This window comes from Orbicella franksi, chromosome 10, assembly GCF_964199315.1.
Source record: "Orbicella franksi chromosome 10, jaOrbFran1.1, whole genome shotgun sequence".
In the NCBI taxonomy this organism is placed as follows: domain Eukaryota; kingdom Metazoa; phylum Cnidaria; class Anthozoa; order Scleractinia; family Merulinidae; genus Orbicella; species Orbicella franksi.
The window spans coordinates 10,427,318-10,446,919 of NC_138154.1; the positions used below are offsets into that span (position 1 = coordinate 10,427,318).

At 37.7% G+C, this 19,602-nt stretch overlaps 1 protein-coding gene across 7 annotated transcripts; it reads right to left on the reverse strand.

Annotated features, from left to right (window-relative positions):
* Positions 1-380: 380 nt before the first annotated feature.
* Positions 381-9,273, reverse strand: LOC145500495 (THAP domain-containing protein 1-like). 7 transcript variants are annotated; one of them, XM_081480026.1, is made up of 10 exons: positions 9,184-9,265; positions 7,607-7,662; positions 6,904-6,997; positions 6,331-6,452; positions 5,737-5,881; positions 5,065-5,191; positions 3,677-4,742; positions 3,380-3,599; positions 1,254-3,286; positions 381-633 (listed from the first exon to the last, which is right to left on the reverse strand). In XM_081480026.1, the coding sequence occupies exons 7-9, from the start codon at positions 3,827-3,829 to the stop codon at positions 3,120-3,122; spliced, it is 540 nt and encodes a 179-aa protein (XP_081336152.1). In that variant the 5' UTR covers positions 3,830-4,742; positions 5,065-5,191; positions 5,737-5,881; positions 6,331-6,452; positions 6,904-6,997; positions 7,607-7,662; positions 9,184-9,265; the 3' UTR covers positions 381-633; positions 1,254-3,119. The 7 variants fall into 7 exon arrangements, with proteins under 7 accessions (XP_081336152.1, XP_081336157.1, XP_081336151.1 ...); XM_081480031.1 differs by lacking the exon at positions 7,607-7,662 and having other exon boundaries at positions 5,065-5,137; positions 9,184-9,273; XM_081480025.1 differs by lacking the exon at positions 7,607-7,662 and having other exon boundaries at positions 9,184-9,273.
* Between the last annotated feature and the right edge of the window lie 10,329 nt (positions 9,274-19,602).

The following is a 19,602-nucleotide window of genomic DNA, read 5'->3' on the forward strand; positions in this document are numbered from 1 at the left end:
TTTTCTGATGTAAACAAACATCCTGTAGAGAGAGTTTTGGGAGAATTTTAAAGTACTGCCATCAATTTTTGCTTTGTTTTTGCCAACAACCTTTGCATGAACTTTGGAAAGTCGTGCTGAGTTTGTGTTGGTTAATCATCATGCTACATATATAAGGGTTTTGTATTACTCTAATCTGTTAAATTTAAATCACAGAAATAAAATGAGGATGATGATGATGATATACAAGACATTTTCGATGAATATACAGCACACAAGTAATCCATATAAGAAAGTGAGAATGTTGTGTAAATCAGTAGCAAAACGAGCTGAGATATACAAATGTAAAGCTTTATGTCAAGCCATTGCACAAGGGAACATTATTACCCTCTTCACTAGAGTCCTGAATCTGGATTAGCAATATCATCATCTGCTAGTGATATGTCTGTGATTTCTCGAGTACACAGATAGTTGTAAACCCAGTTACTGTAGCTAAGAAGGCAGGTGGTGGACCCCCCTGGAGAACTGACATTGCCATGACTTGTCCAATGGCTTTGAAAGAGCCATTACCCACAGCCTCAACATGGGGTCCAGGTGACTGAGCGCTGTGTTCTGTGCCCTCAAATAAGTTGGTCTGGACAGCTGCAACAAATGCTGTAGAAAATAATATTTAAAGAAAAAAGTCTTCAAATGTATGCTAATCAAACAGACTTAGTTACAAGACACATCTTACTTCTATTTATTATATGGAGAAGAGTGTTTTACTGGGAACTAAACCACTCGTAGATTCCATACTCCACTTCATCCGGGACCCGAGTGGCGTATTTTCCATATGTCACCTTTGTGAGTGTCGTATCGTTCAATGAAGTCACGATTCCCGCCTTTTGCTTCTGTTGAATTGGTTTCTCCATATAATAAAAAGAACATTACACGTTGGCTCGAAGATATGAATTTTATGTTCTCGTGGCAAGAACAATATCTCACTCGTTGGCTTCGCTCACTCGTGAGATATTGTTCTTGCCACTCGAACATAAAATTCATATCTTCTCGCCACCGTGTAATATCCTCTATGTATGTTCTCGATATTTATGGAGGAAAATAAATTATTTTGTCCAGCTCAATTAAAGTTCAACAAAGGGACATATATTTATCTCCATTAAATAACTGAGTTACAGCCACCCACACAGTGAAAAAAATTCCGGAGATTTCCCTGCATTCTAATAATTATTTTGGCAAAAACAGATTACTGAAATTAATATCACTGTCTAAATTACCAGATAAAAACTCCTTCCGCAGCCCTCCAGTGTCTATCCCAGACTCTCCAAAGAATTGTACTTTCAACACACCCTCCAAACTTTTTTTACGTGTTAGCTGCCTGATGCCATCCCACAAAAGATCTTGTCTGTTAACTCTTACATTGATTCATTCCTGTTGTTTAACTTTTCTGTAGAGGATGCTTAAGATATCATCAAGGCTGTGGAAAAATAATTTTATTTTTTGATACCAAATTAGGTTAATGTACTCAGTAATCACCAAAAAGCTAATCGGGTTGAGTAAAGGATATTAATTTTGACATATTAAGGAGGCTAAGGAGAAAAAAGCACTTAATTAGTCAATAAAAAAAGAACAAGAAAAATAAGCAAACAAGCAAGCAAAGAAAAAACACTGGCAATATGCTTAGCCGAAAAGAAAAAAAATGAAACAGACTTTGAGAGAGATGTGATAAGTATTTTACAGATTATTTGTGATGGACTTGTTTTCCATCCCAGTAATGGTTTCCAGAGCAAAAAGAAAACTAAACCAGCACTTGACAAGAAAATATTATTGAATGCTTCAAAATTTATAACAACATTGTTGAGAACCAAGTTTAAAGTCAGATGGATTTAATGGATTTTCACTATTGAAATTAAAGGAAAACCTGCTTTAGCTTCTATGAAGAAGCATGGATGCTAAACATCCACTTTTCAATTCATGCCTAAACCACACAGTGAATATGAGCAAGTGATATGAGTAGAGTTTTGTAACACTGCTAATCAAAATGTTGTTCAAGTCCTGAAGTTCAAGAGGAAAGTACATTCTGGCATGAAACAAACACATTTAAAAGAAAGACATCCATCCATAACTCTAAAAATGCAATAATGAATTTATGCTTGAGCTGAAAATAACTGTTCTCACCTTTCTCACAAGTGAGTTGGTGTATCAACTCCCCTCCCTCTCCTCCCTTTGGACTATATACCTAACATATAGATTTAGCCAAGCCTAAAAGCGGAGCTCGTCAGTTATTTTTTGGAATGTTTTTACTGATGAAAATAATCCAACCTGTACATGTATGCGAAGTAAACTGCGAGCGATTTTATAGTTTCAGCCTGAACTAGGATTACATCAGCAGATCAAGGTGTAAGATGGTGTGATGATGAAAATAGAGCCATGATTTCAAGCATTTCAGGGGAGCCACCAAAAATGTTGATCACATAACAGAACTGTCTTCTGTGCTTTTTGGTGGCATTTCCTGTTCTTTCTTATTGAGAAAGACAAGACATTGTTATTACATGTAATCATTATATTCTTTCTTAGTTAACAATTGGGACTTCTGCACAAAAGAAGTTTACACATTTTTTGTTGTTGTGGGGTATGACTGAAATGCAGTGGTTACAATATACTCAGTCCCCAAATTTCTACCACATGAAATCTCACAAAAATACCAAGGTAGTATACACATGTAAAAAGTTAAAAAGTTTTGTTTTCTAACTTGATCCCCAAAGATAGTTAGCTATCTTCATTTCTGTATGGAGTCTCCTCTTGCTGAAAGGGTTTGCACCATCTCTCAAAGTATAAGTATAAGCAAAATCACTCTGGCATGAACAATAAATATGATATTTTGTTGCTGATCATGAATACTTGCATACTTTAGGCTTCTGATAACAATTTTATTATTCAATTCCAATGTGATTTGTTCTTTTTCTCGACTGAGATTGTGGACTACAGGAGCTGTTATTGGGTTCCATTAATTAATTTTGCTTTGATTAAATTCGCCTTAATCACAGTCCGCCATGTTGGATGCAACGTCACCATTTTTTGCATGAAAGCGAGGCCACGCGTGTTGAAACATCATGGCTGAGTCAGCAAGTACTTTGATTTCTTCAGAGTTTTGGTACTGCAATCTGGTGGACATACCGACAACAATATTTACGTGTGACAGTGACAGTGTATATTGGCTCCGGGAAGTCCACAACAACAGGAGAGGATGACAGTTCCGGTTGGACCTCCATAGAACTTTCCTCACCAGAAGCTTGGCCGAAAGTTGATGCTATGGATTAAAATGAAAAACATAAAAATACTTCTGATTATTTTACGATTTTAACCAAGGAATGTTTAAAGAAATATCGACAACAATATGTACCTGTCACAGTGACAGGGGACAATGGCACGCTTACATCAAACAGTCGCACTCGTGCACGCGGTGGTTCTCGCTTTGTGGGAGATTTTCTTTTCCTGGGTGATCTTGACCAGCAAAAAATACTTGGAACTGCATGCTTCTCCAGAACACGCTTCCCTGTTAAAGTTGTCTGAAAATCCGCTTCCTTAAAGTGTACAGAACATACTCTTGTGCTGTTTGTTATCTGTAGATGGACCAGATCATAATAATTAATGTAAATACATGTGCGCAACAATGACATCGATAACCCAACCAACTTACCTGGACACTTTTGCCCACGTCTCGCCGTATTTTGACAACCCACTGCTTTCGAATGGCTTCATCACTGGGAAATTGGTGAAAGGTATGATTTGGAATATTTTTAGCGCGATTATTTTTACATTGCGGCATGCAACAGTGATCTCCGTTGGGCATGATTGCAGATGATCGCCTTGTCTCCTCGATCGCCGGAAGTTGACTTTACATGCGTGGCCTCGCATTGATGTCAAAAGTACATGACGTCAATCCAAGATGGCTGCTGTGCGATAAAGGCGAATTATACCAAGAATTGTAAGCTATAAGTAAGTTATATTATGTACGTGTATTTTGTCTGCACTGCACAACCTAATGCACTCAAAGATTATGAGGCATAGGTACATTTGTCAGAAAAAGCCAGCATATCAAAGATATGTTTTGATTGACACATCAATTAAAGATAATTTACAGCAAAATGGATAAACAATACATCAATATCCTGCATGCACCAATGCTGGACATGGGTTTATAAGGCAATCATTTAAACAACAGATTAAAATGATTTATAAATTAGAGAACACTATTTGTACAACACTAGGGAACAAATCAACCTTATTTGACATTGCGAATGGCAAGGCTGTCGGTAGAATGTCACAAATTTCTCAAATCTTTCTTTCTACAAAAATACTAATCCTGCAACTTTGCTTAAGACCCAGTTCTCCATTTTGTGTTGGCAAAATATTAATTTATGCCATGCCCAATGCAGGTTATCAAAAAAATTGATTTAAGAGCAAACATAAACCAAGCACAATAAATACCATTTTTAAGCCAAAAAAGCAATTATTTAAATAAACCATGACATGATGAGTAAATTATCTCTAAGAAAAACTGATTAATTTAACAGACACTTTAAATAATTCGTTAATACATGTATCATAGGTGTTTCTCAATAATGTAATACAGTTTGTCTGTCACAATGTTGCAGTTACAGCATTATGATATTACTACACACAGTATGGGTTGCAGAACTCAACTTCTAAGTCAGTTTGTTCAATGAACTTTGAGTGTAGAAATTATTATGGCATCAAGTTGTCTGTAAATATAGAGAAACCACACAAAGCATTACAATCTTAAGTAATAAATTGTTGCACTCTTTCACATGTATGTACAATGTATGTTCCATTAATATTGGGGATCTCTCAGAAGCTGCATTTATGATGATTTAATTTGCTCCCAGTGCAATTTTTTATGGAACTTTTCACACATTAATTTCTCTGTCATGACAGTGGTCTCTGTGTTCTACAACAATTAGTACACAAGACAAATACACTCAGTAAGATATTGTTTACAATAAACTCAATCCCTATAAGCAATCATAAGGACCTTGAATTTATATTTCTTTAGAAATATCTCACCTGGCCAAGGTTGCTTTAAATATCTTTGATATTTTAATCCAGGCTGCCCATGTGTACACTGTTCATATATTGACTGCCAGGAACAGGGATGTAAATCATACTGTATATAGCTGCTACTTGAACACCACTGAACATACAAAGACATATCAATTATAATTTATAACCAACAGATGACATTCCTTTCATTGATATACAGTGTACTCCATTGCTAGTTATTTACTGAGTGTCTACAGTAGTGAGTCAAATGCTAGGCAGATGGTACCAAAACTTTCACAGTGGCAGGCTCTGCCCTGAGATGCAAAGCAAACATATCTAACTGTTATGAACTTGCTTTTGAGCGCACATGCAATTTGCTTTAAACAAGAAACTGGAACATTGCAGTACAACAATGTGCACAGTCCCAATCAAAGGGCCATCCAGGTTGAAAATCAGACTTTGTCAGGATAAATACTAATGTTCTTGCTGACTTAATCTGAGTGTGCAGTTCCAGAAGATATTCACATCCAACACCCATTCATGGCCAGTCATTAGAAATTCCAAAGTAACAGGAGGAGGGAGCTCTTAAAGAAAAAAAACCTCTATGTGGGGTATGAATCTTTTCTTGAAGAAAACAATGTCTGAGAAATCATTAATTACAAAATATGCTTTAAGAAATACATGAATCTTAAGTACCTTAGGTAAGGCCAACTTTCAGAAAGTCTTGTAATCTAGACTGGCTGGCCAGTTCATACATTTGACAAGTTGACACTGCAGGCATGTTTGTAAATTTGTGCGCTTCAACATCACAATACAATGTACATGTAGCAGTGTTGGTCAACTGAAAACAGCATAATTTGGTTAATTAATTTACACTGTACATTATTTGGTTAAATATTGGTGTATATCGTTGCACACCAACAGATGACTATTAAAATTAATTTACAGAACATATTGGCAGCTAAATCATAACAAGTGAAAAATCGAGCATGAGCCATTTATGTACATGTACATGTAACAGCCCTCACCCCAGAGCTGTCATAGATATAATATATTTTCAAACTCGCTGAAATTTCAGATTATTTAATATTAACATGCACGTACATCTTTAACACTGTGTTCGCTTTACATTCACATTACACACAACCGGTATCCACCATAGGCAGACTTTTAAGTTTGCCTTTGAAAATAAATTGCGTCAACTAATGCATCTTTCATTACGTATTCTTGTGACAAAATGACACAAAATCCAAGTACAAGAAGTCATAAGCATAAAACTAACTTAATTACCTGGTAATGCTTACAGCACCTCTTACTGTCTGCATATGCCGTCCATAAACTGGTACAGCCTGGACAATACTCATTATTTTTCTGATCACATCTTTTAAAATGTCACTGTTACATAATTTGTCCTGAAAAGGTAAATGCATGAAATGTTATGCCTTTGGCACTCACCACATACCTTTATATGATGTACAATGTACACCAAGTCATGATCAACATTCACAATTCTTTTTATTTTCATTGTAACTTTTTTTTGTAACTTTTTGCAGTGTCATTTTCCCTCACTTGAAGACAGGACTTCCACATTAGGTGGTAATTCTCTATGAATTCACAGGGAGTGATAACAGTTAAATGGTGACTTAACTTTAGCAAAGGAGGCATTCAAATGTCAGATTTTAATGTTAAGTTCATAACTTTACATTTCTCTGTGTGTGTGTGTATATATATATATATATATATATATATATATATATATATATATATATATATATATATATAACGACACAATGATTGCACCTGTAGAATGCAGGTGTGCTGGTGGAAGAGACATTCTGAACTTTCTGAACTTTTTCCCCTTACCTGTAATAGGATGACTAATATGAATTGCAATTCACAACCAACACCACCATCAGGTTATACTGTATACACATGTACATGTACATTTTGTTGTCTTCTGTTACCATAAAAAAAATAATAATAATAAACCTTTAAAACCCTCCATAAAGTTCACACTCATTATAACACTGCTACATGTAGTACTGTTTAACTGGAAATCATTTTAACTGAAACTGTTGAAACAGCTCTGTCAAAATTGTTTCTAGCAGTTATTAGGCAGGATAACAGAATATACAATCATGTAGTACAAAGTAAAGGCCACCCAAAGAACACCCATGTTAGTTATTAATTTTGTTAGGATTTGGTGAGCTTCTGTGTCAGGTATGGTGAAAAATAATGGATTCTAGGTTGCAAAAATGAAGGTTCCTGAGAGTTTTTGACAGGGCTGAGAGGAATTAATATACATTTACTACAAAAGAAGGAGAAGTTCTTGCCCTGTCCAGTTCTCAGTCATAAAAATATCTTTTACATACATTTGTTATATATAGCTTGCATTTTGAGCCAATGTAATGCACACTCTGATTGTCTAGTGCATTATTTCCATTTACATGGTACATGTATATGTCGGTAAAATCGTAAAACATCACGTGTGACAAAAGTAAAAATAAAATGCCCAATTTATAATAATTTAAACATACTTAACACTAAAATGAATCTAATTCTTTACTTGAAAATTATTCTCCCATAATGCCCATGGGCCAATTACCAGCCTGCTAAAAGGTCCTAAAACAAAGCAAAAGGAAATTAAGGAAATCACTGCTTTTTTCCTGAAAATTGTAGCAACTGAAAACGATGATTGAACACTCTGAGAGTGCATTCTATTACCCTGACGAGATAAAATTTTATGAGAATAGATAATTCACAAAGTTATACGAAATGAATTGGTACTGGACAGGACAAAGGAAACAGTGAGGAAGAAACTGAAACTTTCTTCGATGAGCAAAAAAGTAAAGCACAACAAAGAAAACAGTCAGTGACATTTGGTTAATAAGTTAGTCAATCAAAAAATTAGTGTGAAGAAGAGAGCAGAGAGAGAGCGGAGCGAGGAATGCACTCTCACCAACTAAATTTTGAATGTATATATGTAAAAGTTATTTTTATTACCGAGAAATGGTCAGGGCAAGGACTTCTACGACCTACACTGTAAATGTTTTCTAAGTATGTAAATGCCATTTCACTGTTCATTACCGAGTAAAGCTCTAAGCATTTTTTTTTTTTTTTAATTAGTACCATCTCACTTTTATGGAATATTTCCATAAGTGTAAATACCACACTGGGGAATAACATTTCATTAGGAAAATAGGGGCCATGTACCCCCAACCAAAAGCAGTGACATTAATAAAATGAAATAGCAAATCAAAATCGAAGTAGAGCTTTATTTGCCGACAGGGTTTACATGCATAATCGTCTACTCGACATTTCGACTCAAGCATTTCACCAAACCGAACTAACTGGACAACAACAAAATAAAACGAGGAAATCTACATTACAAACACAATATGCATATCATTACATCTGAGTATCAAACAGCAAATCCCTTCTCAATGAAGGTTGACCGAATGAAAGAAAGGATGAAAAAAAATTCGTTTAAGCTTGCAGTGTTAAAGTTTAACATTTATTCACGCTGAAACATAGATTTGAATATCACAGTGTGTATTTTTGCCGACGGTTTAATTTACCTTTGCAGTCATTTTATCGGCGGTAGCTTTACCAGTCTTCAACCAAATTAACCTGGAAATTCCCCCCAAGCATTTGCCAAACCAAATAAATTGAACTAACAAAACGAGGAAATACTTTGTAATCACAAGATGTAAATATTCACATAGGAACGTCAAAAGTAAATTTAGCAAATCCTGTTCGCTTCGGCTTAAAACGGTTTGTTGACCTATCTTGGGTTAAGAAATTTTTGTAGTCTAGGAAGCGGTAATGTGCCAACTAACACAGAGAAAACTTCAAAACTCGCCCGGCAGTGTTTACAAATACAGTTTTTTTTTTTTTTTAACGTGACGACGAAACTCGAGACAAAACTTGATTTGTTTACAATATGCAACTTACAACAACCTCCACAAAGCCACTCACGTGTTATTGTTATGAGCGAAATTAGACCTATGTAATTTGTAAAATGCCCCAGAGCATGGCTTCAAATAAGGAAGACTTTAAAAAGGATTCCTATTGAAAATAACCTTACCTCGCCGAGGCAACTTCATAATTTCCATGGCAAACGCCACAAAAAACGTCACTTACCTCAAGTTGGCAATTCACTTCGGCCAGTGTAAATCTTCCAGGCAGGAACTTGCAGCGAAAGTTGTGAAGACTGAACCGAACTAATCTTCTTTTCGATAGATCAACGAATCAACCACTTTTTCCCACTGTGTTTTCTGTTTTGCAATTACTCTAAACACAGAGTTCTCTAGTTCGTCACCTGATTTTAATCATGTGACTTTTCTTGCTCGGCTGCACGGCATCTCGACGCGACGCGCGAATTAACTTGAGCAGTTCTGTAGTCGTCGGGTGTTTCGTCTCTTTCTATAGTCCTCGTTAGCTTTGCTTCACGGCATTGTTCCGTATTATTTCATCCCCTTTCTCCAGTTCTTGACTCGCTATAATTCACGGCAGTGTTCCCCAGCGCTGGCCTACTCTCTTTCACGAGGTCCTGTTAGGGGGGGTACCCATGTCCCCTGTCTGAATTTCGCAACCAGCCATGTCGGCATTTCGCAAGATTACTATGTCGCCTGTCGGAATTTCGTCTCAGAGGAGTTGGGTCGGGAAATTTGACCTTGTTCAATTAAAACGAAGCTACACGTATAACACATCGTAACACCTTTGTTTATTACAAAAAGAAACCGTCACAATGCTCTCAAGTCTCACGCATTGAGCATGAGGCTCACACAAACGAATTCAATCTTGCGCTCTCATGCTGAAACTATTATTTCTCACGCATTAAAGGTTCCTTACTGTTTTAGTGCAGTACATATATAATTAAGTATCTCTTTGGATAATATATAGATTTAGGCCAGCCTAAAAGCGTAGCTCCTGGGCCGCGTTGTTCAGAGTCAAATAACCCTGGAGAAGGTAGAATTTTGATTTCAGTTTTGTAGCTTTGCGGCGCGGTTTTCTGTATATTGTTTGGCCTTCTGTTTTGAGTTTTAATAATCACTATATATACAAAACAAAGCAGCCAAAAAACATTTGTATAGAAAAAAAAGTTATAATTCGGTTAACTTTTAATCCTTGGTTAGCGTTAACCGGCTTCCGAACAATCCTGCCCTGTTTTCAACAAGTTAACCTGAGATGAGCCCGCGATCCAATCGAAAACTAGCACTTGGTCAGCGGTCAACTTCAAAAAAACACGCGACCTCGATAAGCTGTAAACTTGAGCCCGCGATATGGTCACGTGATACTGGTCAGCGGATACCTTGTTTTGACAGGTGTCAATTGATCATAACATGGATGTCCAATATCAAAGAAGTAAACGGTAAACCAAGACTGCATGTCTCTGTGAACCTATTATTTGGAGTATGGCGGCCATGTTGCGCGACTCCGTCGTCGTCGCCGTCGTGCGTACGCGCCCACGAGCAATACCGCTAGCAATGATGACCATGAGAAAATCAACTGATGGGTTTCCTTTTCTCTCCTATATGAGTATGGGGCTCCGCTTGGCGGCCCTTCGGGCCGCCGGAGCTCCGCTATAATTTACTCCTTATATGCTTTGCACTTACTTCGAACACTTTTCAGCACCAGGAATTCTTATGCAGAGCCAGCATTTCTCCGGTCAGTGGGTTTAATGATTACTTTAAGGTTACTTTTAAAGCATCACATTTCGATTCAGAATGAAGGAGAAGACTTCTTAGCTACTTCAATTTTTCAAAATTTTCTAAGGGGCTGGGGGCATGCTGGGGGCATATTGGGGACATGTTTTCTAAGGGCTTAGGCATGCTTTCGAGCGCTGAAGTTGCTAACCTCCTAGGAGATGTGGGGGCATGCTTCCCCGCGAAATTTTGAAATTTAGACGCTTGGAATTGCTACTTTCAGCCATTTTCCAGTCAGTATTTGGACCTAAAGTACAATCGAACCTATGACTATTTTTACCATGTTTATGTTTAACAACCGTTCTTTAACTCAAAATCTCAACGGCCTCAATCAGATAATCTCTCCTGTCTATAATCTTTCTTTGAATTTGGCGTAACCCTTACTTTCTGCTGAAGACCAGAAGACCTTGGCAGCTTTCCCCTGTCTCTCTTTTCCTTCCATAATGCCATTTGTTGATAATACAACTTGATATTCTTTTACTGGTGACCCACTGATAAAAATATGAAGCAGACTTTCGAAGATCTCTATCCTTTTTCCTTAAGCGTGTTTTTAGGCGTTTTAGGCCACTGCTCTCTTAGCTGAGAGTGAGAAAAAAAAAATCAGCAATGACGCACTCGATTTATTCGACGTGGACGTTTTAGCATATATATAAGAAAGCCTGTGTTTCACGACCCGTCGACATCGCGCGTGAGAGAGGAAAACACACTTAAAACTCTGCCGGAAATGCGTCTTCACTTCGATTCAGACGTTTAAAACAAACACTGCATTCTCAGTTCCGAAATTCGTTGTCGGTCTATCTTGCCATTAGTGTCGCTTTCTCTATTTTGCTAGAGTAGCCTGTCGTTCGTCGCCAATTCATAGCTCTCATGTCGCCGTTTCAAGGCCATGTCGCTTGTCGGAATTTACCCCTAACAGGGCCTCTTTCACGATCTTGTTCGCTACTTCTTTGCCTGTTAATTCTTGCTTTCTGTTTCTGTTTTATGCTTCAGTGCAACGGCATCTTAAAAACGTTAGATCAACCTCCGCTATCATTTGTTGACCTGACAAATAGAAATGAGTTTTCTTTTCTTTAAAAATCCCGCCAAAAAAAGATAGCATTCCTCGGTTCCCCAGTTTGCGTTACCACGAAGCTCCTCTCTTGAACCAGCATTTTCAAGGGGCTGTATGATTTCTTCTTCTGTGTTTGTTGGAAAAGTTTCTTTCAAAACTTGTACATTACTTCCTTCTGTAATGAAATGTAATCAGAATTATCATTTTGTTGTCATTTTGTGTCACATCAAGGCTACATTCTTTGGAGACACTAAATGAGAAAAATGCAGAAATTGGATACCTCAGTCAGTTGCGTGACTCTTTTTTGTGACAATAACTTGTAAACATTAAGTCTTGTCCACACTTGTGGATAATAACAAGGCCCAAGACTGTGGAACAAACATAAGTCAACAAGACAAGTGCAGTGGCATCAGAGGAGATCTGGTGACAACAGATCATATGCTTGTGCTTATTTTGTTTCATGCTGTATCACTTATTTGAAATTAAAGCTCAAGTACAAGAAAAGAACAAAATTTCTATGTATTATGCTTGTGCTTATCCCACACCGGTCACACACATTATGCTTAAGACTGTGACTATTGCACAATTGCGTATCAGCCTTTGACCTTCATATCAAGTTTCACATGAGTTTTGACTACCACCTTGACTTGTTTGGATTAAATGTTACCGAGTTTCTTCAACTACTCTTCAAGGACGAGAAAAAAATAGAGAAACCCACCAGTTCGTTGACCCGTGATTAAAGGCTCAGCGGCAGATCCAGTGGAAGCCCAAGGGCACCGATCCATTTCATTGTCGTCATTTATATCATCGACAACCAGAACTGTGCTCTCAGTTGCCTTTCCTTTCCGACATGCCCCAGAGAAACCATATGTACACAAATGCGATTCTTTAGAAGCACCTTCGAAAGTTTCGCTCTCACTTTTATCTGGCTTGTTAGTATAAAACTCTTCAAGAGGTATAACGTAAAATGTTAATCACGTGAATTCCTTGCCGATTGCTTGCTTGTAAGCTGCAAGTGAAAACTTGTCATTTGTTCCAGGAACATGAATCACTTCCCGAAAGTCCGGATATAGCAAAGCATAAGCAACGGTCTCGTCAAACGTCTGATCAAAGCTGGCATGTTTTGCCACTGCCCTCTGCATGATCTCTTCTTTGCTGGCTAGCGAATTTACTGTAATGACCTGAGTCTTCCCACGGCGAAGCTTTATCACTCCATCTGTTTGGGCTGCCAAACCAACCTTTATTTCTACATTTGCCGATTTCTGTGAAGTAGTGCCCATGGAATGGCGGGACTGGTTTATTTTCTTTTTTTTTTTTTTTCTTCTTGGGGGGTTTAAAACCGTGTTGACGTTCCTCTTCACGCTTTCCATAGAACTCTTCGAACGATTGAGTACGTTCTGACGACGACGAGTGGTCAGGGGGATCCGAGTTCACTAGACTTGTAGAACGACTGGCACCTTCACTTTTCTCGCGTCCCGTTCCTGATGTAGAAGGAGAACCAAGCATTCGGAAAACCTCCTCACGGACTGCTGCACGAATTTCGTCTCGTACATAATGAGACGCCATCTTGGGTGTCACCTCAAGGAAAAAGCGCGCGAATTAGAGCTTACTACGTAGGTCTCAGGCCATTCTCGTCTCCAGAGCCTCCGTTTCTTTTAGTCACGTGGTCGGAGAAACGGAGGTCGGAGAAACTCGTCAACGACATTTTAAGACGAGTAGCACTGGGGACGAGAATGGTCTCAGGCCTTCTCGTTGAAATGCGCGCGCATAGTTTATTTCCCTTTCATTTGCGACGTGTGGTTAACTTTTGTTTGCAGTGTTGATTTTGCTTTCATTTGCAGTGTGCGTTCAGTTTTTTTGCTGTGCGATTTTTTGTTTACTTAATTTGGGGTTTGATTTCGCTTTCATTTGTAGTGTGCAATCCACTTTTCTTTGCAGTGTGCGTTTTGCTTTTATTTGCAGTGTGCGTTTAATTTTTTGGCGGTGTGCATGCGTTAATTATAGGAATGCATTCCATCTTTCATTGGCAGTGCTGGTTTGACTTCATTCGTAATATCTTTGATTTAGTGTGCAGCGACATTTTGTGTTTTTTCTGTTTTGTAAAGTTGTCCCTAATGGGCCACCGTATAAATGAACAGAAGACTGTGACCTTGAGGAAAATGTCAGAAATGTAAGCTTATATTTGTGCATGATCCAGTCTTTCCTTCGAGCGGCTGTTTCTTCAAGAGTTCAATTTACGATCAAGCGATGAGTTTTCGAGCTAACCCAAAACCCGGGAACTGAAATAATTCATCAGAGGCTACCAATATTTGATAAAACTTCCTTTATTAAAGCTCAGAAAAACTATTGCCTTTATAACGTTTTCGGAACAGAAGGATTTCATATATAAGACTTCACAAATAGAGATTTGTTAAAGCATTTAAATGGCTTTCGATGCTAGAAAAGTTTTACAATGAAAGCTCGTGCTAAACTCTACTGTCGTCAAATCGCTAGAAAATTCTCTCTAAAATTTCCGCAATGCATTACTCACCTCGAAAGGCTGCTACAGACCAGTTTTCAAAACCCTTTTTTTTTTTTCGGCCCGACCCGTCTCCGAGTACCGAATGCCTTTGTTCAACCAGCTGATTCAACTCCTGCTCGCCTTCGCAAATTCCTTAGGTGGAGGCCCGGCAAAAAACTTTAGCTCGAAATTTGGTAGCTCACAGGAATAATATTGCTCATCTCCGGAAGAATTATTAGATTTTCCCATATTTTACAAGAAAAAAAATAGGAATTATGTTTTACAGTGTCAATCAACATCGACTAAAAAAAAATGGCTAAGAAAAAGTAAAAATAAACAAACTGCCGTCAGCGTGCAACCCACGGGCAAATGGATCGAGCGTATTAGTCAATCAGAACGCGCGCTTCGTTAAGGCTATGTTATAAAGATCAGTAACAGCAAATACAGATTTGCAAAATTTGCAATCAATTACTAACAGATGCACTCAATCAATGACTAATCGATAACTGAAAATTTAGTGGCCTATCGATTACTCATCGATTACTCATTGCCCATTGGCAATAATCGATAACTAATCAACTGATTACCCATCGATTATAATTGCCTATCGATTACTCATTGATGTCACTGATGTCATCGGCTAGATAACCCTGGAAACCTATACAATTATCTTTCGAGAATCAAGAACATCAGCGTTTTACGACGCATTATCATAAGTCAAGCTTTGCCATAGTAGAGATACACCCAGTACACCGTATAAAAAGATGCAGCCAGCGCGACATCTCATCACATCCTTTCATATTCTGCAGACCGGACGTTTGCCTGCTAAGTGGTTCGAGCAAAAATAAAAACAAACAAGTTGAAAACCGGCAGCAGTAGCACTGGGGCAATGACAGTAAACTAATTCATCTAATAACTACTGTTCCCTGACCATTTCCAAACACCCTCCAATAAGTCGTCAGTTCGCACTTCTTTTTATGCTTCTTTGTTGAGTCATCTACAACCTTAGCCCACTAAGTTTTGTTCGTCACGACATAACTCCTGATAACTCGAGTTGACCACAAGGCTAGACGAATCGATACCCATTGGGTATGATGGCAACACTCGCCATTTTGACTAGAGGAAAGTCAGTCCCTCTTGCACTTTTTCCTAGCATTTTCCATCTTGATAGTTTGGTGTTCATAGGTCCACTTGACTGAGCCCTGCTAATTTGCCATGAAATCATGCAAGGACGCATAAAATTCTGGCCTGAGTTTGTTGAATAGAAGTATAAGTGCAGCTTTTAGTGCGCGCTTCCCTACAGAGTATATTTGAAAAGGAATTACCATAGTGTTCTTTTTTGTTGTTGCTTATTTATTTTATGGTTTTGAGCTCAGCAAAAGCGAATTTTCTTTAAAGTCTGGCCTCCCATTAATTGTTAGTCTGTTCACAAACTCTCTATTTTGTTTTGAGTTCGTCTAGATCCCAAGCAAAAGTATTAACCGCTCTGGATTTGAAAAGACTCGAACACTAGGCTCGGTCCTGAGAATGACGAAATTACTTTGCGCCCGCTTCTTGGCCGCTATCGCTTGTCGTAAGAAAAGTAACTAGTAGCCAAAAAAAAAAACGTCCGTTGACAGAAAAATTAATTATAAATCAGCTGCAGGCTATAAGCCTTTGCATATCAATGTTCTTTTTCCCGATGTTACTCTGATCTAAACAAAATGAACTAAAATCTGGCCAGCGTAATATAATTAACAAGCAAACTCCCACCCCACCCCAACCTCCCTTCCCCCAAAACTGGTCAAGAGGATGGTGGTTGGAGGATGGTTAGGACATTAGATACGACTTCTGATTGGCAGATTGCTATTCTGGGTGCAGTAGATCATCAAATCGAAGACAGAAGAGTAAAAAAACCACCTGACTTTATTAAATATAATAAAAGTACGGCGATTATTTGCGCACTTTCTTTCAGGGACAGAAATTATATTACGCTATTGCTCTTTGTTTATTTTACCGTTTTAAGATGATTCCTCAGAAATAAAAGTTGTCAAACGATTTTTTTTTAAACTTTCTCTGAATATTCCCTACCCAGAACTCTTTCAAGAAATACAATTATAAAGAAGGTCACTAACCTCTCAACAGATATGTGATGGGCCAATCTTAACCCTTTTATGCTGAATCACGTGTGTTATTTCATCGGTTCACGTTACATTTTGCGGTCGACAGAAGCGAAGTTTTTAATAATAATAATTTGCATCCTAGAGTAACGGTTTTGTGCACCCTTTTAGCAATATCTTTCTTCCTTCCGAACATATTTTTTTTAACCTTTTAGTTATAGAGAATAAATTGTATACCAATTAAACGTCGGTAATAAAAAAAATATAGCTCACGTGCTCGTTTAAGGGAAAACTAACTTGAAGGACATCTCTTCATGCTGTGTATGTACACGCGCTCGTGAAGTGCGCGCAAATGACAGGAAAATCGTGCGCAGTAGACCCTTGCCCGCGTCTTTTTTTTTCACAGATGTTCCACCCGCAAAAGTGACTCTCTAGTGAGCCTGTTATGCTTGTAAAGTGAATCGATCAACGTTTAAAATGTAAAAGGGCCAATTGTGATATCTTAAAATTCTAACTTAGCTCTTAGGTTTAGGGGAATAAAACAAAACAAATTGTCTACTCATCCTTCAACTTCGACTTGATTTCTATTTTTTTCTCCTAAGCCGAGTTTGAATTTTAATATATTTATAAACCAATTGTGTTTTTTAATCAATTGAACATACATTTTCACTTTGTTATTTTGTTTTCTTGGCGCACCTATAAACTAGCTGATGTGTAATGTAGACTCGGGTGCTAATCAAGTCTATGGGACGTACCATTACCATAGCTAAGTGTGTTGTCCGAGTAAAATAAACTGTCTATGTCTATGTCTAATATACAGAGTACACTGGACAAAACGTTTTACAAGAAAAAATAAAACAAGCAAAGTGACGCAAATATATATATATTTTTGATTTCAAGTTAAACTTTATTTTAATATTTTAATACTTTAATAATTTAATAATGTAAAAATTCCACACTTTTTCAGTTGTAAGACGTCGATGCAGAACAGTTTTGTTCAGCGTACTATCGAAATTGCAGCATTGCCTAATTCTACTTAAATCGCTTTAACACCAAATCCTGATTTTTTTTTAATTCGAAAAACAACACGAAGCATTTGTCATAACAGGCCAAACCGAGGGTGAGAAATGAAATTTGTTTTTACTATTATTATTATTATTATTATTATTATTATTATATTTATTTGTTCGTTTTGTTTTGTTTTGCTTGTTTGTTTGTTTGTTTTTTCGAAAAATAAGCCAGTTTGTGTGCTATGACTATCATGAGGAAGAAGACTTTTGAAAGAGTACAACACGGCTCATAGTTATTTTAAAATATGAGTTTGAGATTTCTATCGCTTAAGGGCACAGTCTGAGTCAACTATATCACGCATAGAGATCTAGAGAGAATAATCTAATTGTTTTAGCATATTACTTGTTCGAAATGTAATCTGAATCCTCTTTACACACACGTGGGTACGCAAAGAAGCGGCTGCCATTTTGTTAACAGACGCACACTTTTAGCCTTGCGATCCTCACTATCTACAACAGAACAGATAGCGACTAGCGTAACCAGCTACAGAACGGCATTTATGATAGACGTTAGTAGACCTATGCGAAAACTAGATAGAAACACTGAGAAAATGCTTCGATAATTCTTTTACTAAACTCTGCTGGAAAAAGAAAAAAAAAAAAAAAAAAAAAAAACCGGTTCACTTGCACTCCTACCTAGGATTTTCGTGTCTTTATACAGAGCTACTTTGACAATGTTATGACGCAATTTATCATCAAATCGAGGACAGACGCATACAAAGTTAGCCTCAGTTATGTTGGCTTTTAGCGTGCTTTCTTATAGGCTAGGGCGTTTTCTAAAAGAAATTATCACGGTCTTGTTCTTCGTTGGCCTGTGTTTATTTAATTGATTTAAGGATTGCGAAAGTCTGGCAGCCAATTTGGGAGCTGATCAAGACGACAGCGAAAAGTCAAAACGTTGTTACAAACCGCGTGGTGTGCAGGAAAAGTGTTAATAGTAAATAAAAACAGAAGGTAAACGCATTGTTGCGCTGACTTGACAAGACTCAAGGCTCACTAAACTCAAGGCTGTTGACTCAATATTTTGAGTAACCGTACTCAAAATATAAATACAATTTTCAACTCAAAATAAAGAGTATAACATACCCATTATTTTGAGTGCGACTTATGTTGAGTAAAGTTTACTCCAATGTTAAGTAGTTGTTACTCAGATATGTGTCATTATTTTACTCGGTAAGTTGAGAATATTTATTGGTAAAACATTAGTAATATGATGAGGAGTTTTGCTGGATCCGGGAGAAAAACAGAATAGTTTTCAAAACCAAGACCATCTATAATCCCAAGCCAATTGTCTAAGAGTATATTTCATGTCTATTTCTGAATTGATATTAATTATTCACTGCCTTTCGAATTCTTTTACAAATATTTGTTATCTCTTGATTACTTCTCTTCAACGTAAGATTTTCAACAGCGAGTTTTCGCTAAGCATGGCTAAGACAATTTGGGCTTAACTTCAAGGACTTATGACATCCGGCCATAGCATTCATGATCAGCCTGAGTAGCATGGAAATCTAGAGGCAGCAGTTTGACTCATCAAGTCTCTGGGTTTCTTGGGCAAATTTGGTTGAATAATACCCGCGTGATCATGACTTGCCTGTGTGCTGGAATAGTACTGATACTACCATATGCATTGCCAGGCTTGATGGCGCTGTATTACTTTCAACTGAGAATGCCTTCGTGGCCTGACTGCCTGGCAAATATGTTGGACTAATAATGACTGGTAGTCTTATCTTCGTAACGAAATTTTGTAGTGATACATACTGCCATCGAGCCACGCCAGTGTGAGGAATTTTTAAGCACCACGGTACGCTCTTCTCATACTTTTAATGCGGTTTGCTTGTGTGGTAAATCTGTCCTGATAATGTCTGTGGCGGCCGATCTTCAGTTAGGTGCTTTTCCTGCAACAAGTTTGGGCACTACCAAAGCTTTTGCCTTTCTCGGCAATCCAGGAGCCCGGAAAAAAAGAGAGAGAGAGGTTTAGCAGCCTTAACTGCAGGGTTGCAGCAGCAACCTAAAGATGTGACGTGGGAAAATGGAACGTACCAGGACGATCGAACGATCAATGGCTCCTCTTTGTGCATTAATAAGTAGTCATGGTGGGCTTAATTTTCGTCTTTAGTCCCTATTTTAGTTT

Bases quoted from the DNA above. Each gene is read 5' to 3' on its own strand.
- LOC145500495 (XM_081480032.1), bottom strand. From the start codon at position 3,829: ATGCCCAACGGAGATCACTGTTGCATGCCGCAATGTAAAAATAATCGC. The intron at 3,600-3,676 runs GTAAGTTGGTTG...GTCCATCTACAG, and splicing joins ACGTGGGCAAAAGTGTCCAG to ATAACAAACAGCACAAGAGT. The intron at 3,287-3,379 runs GTACATATTGTT...TTTAATCCATAG, and splicing joins GTCCCCTGTCACTGTGACAG to CATCAACTTTCGGCCAAGCT.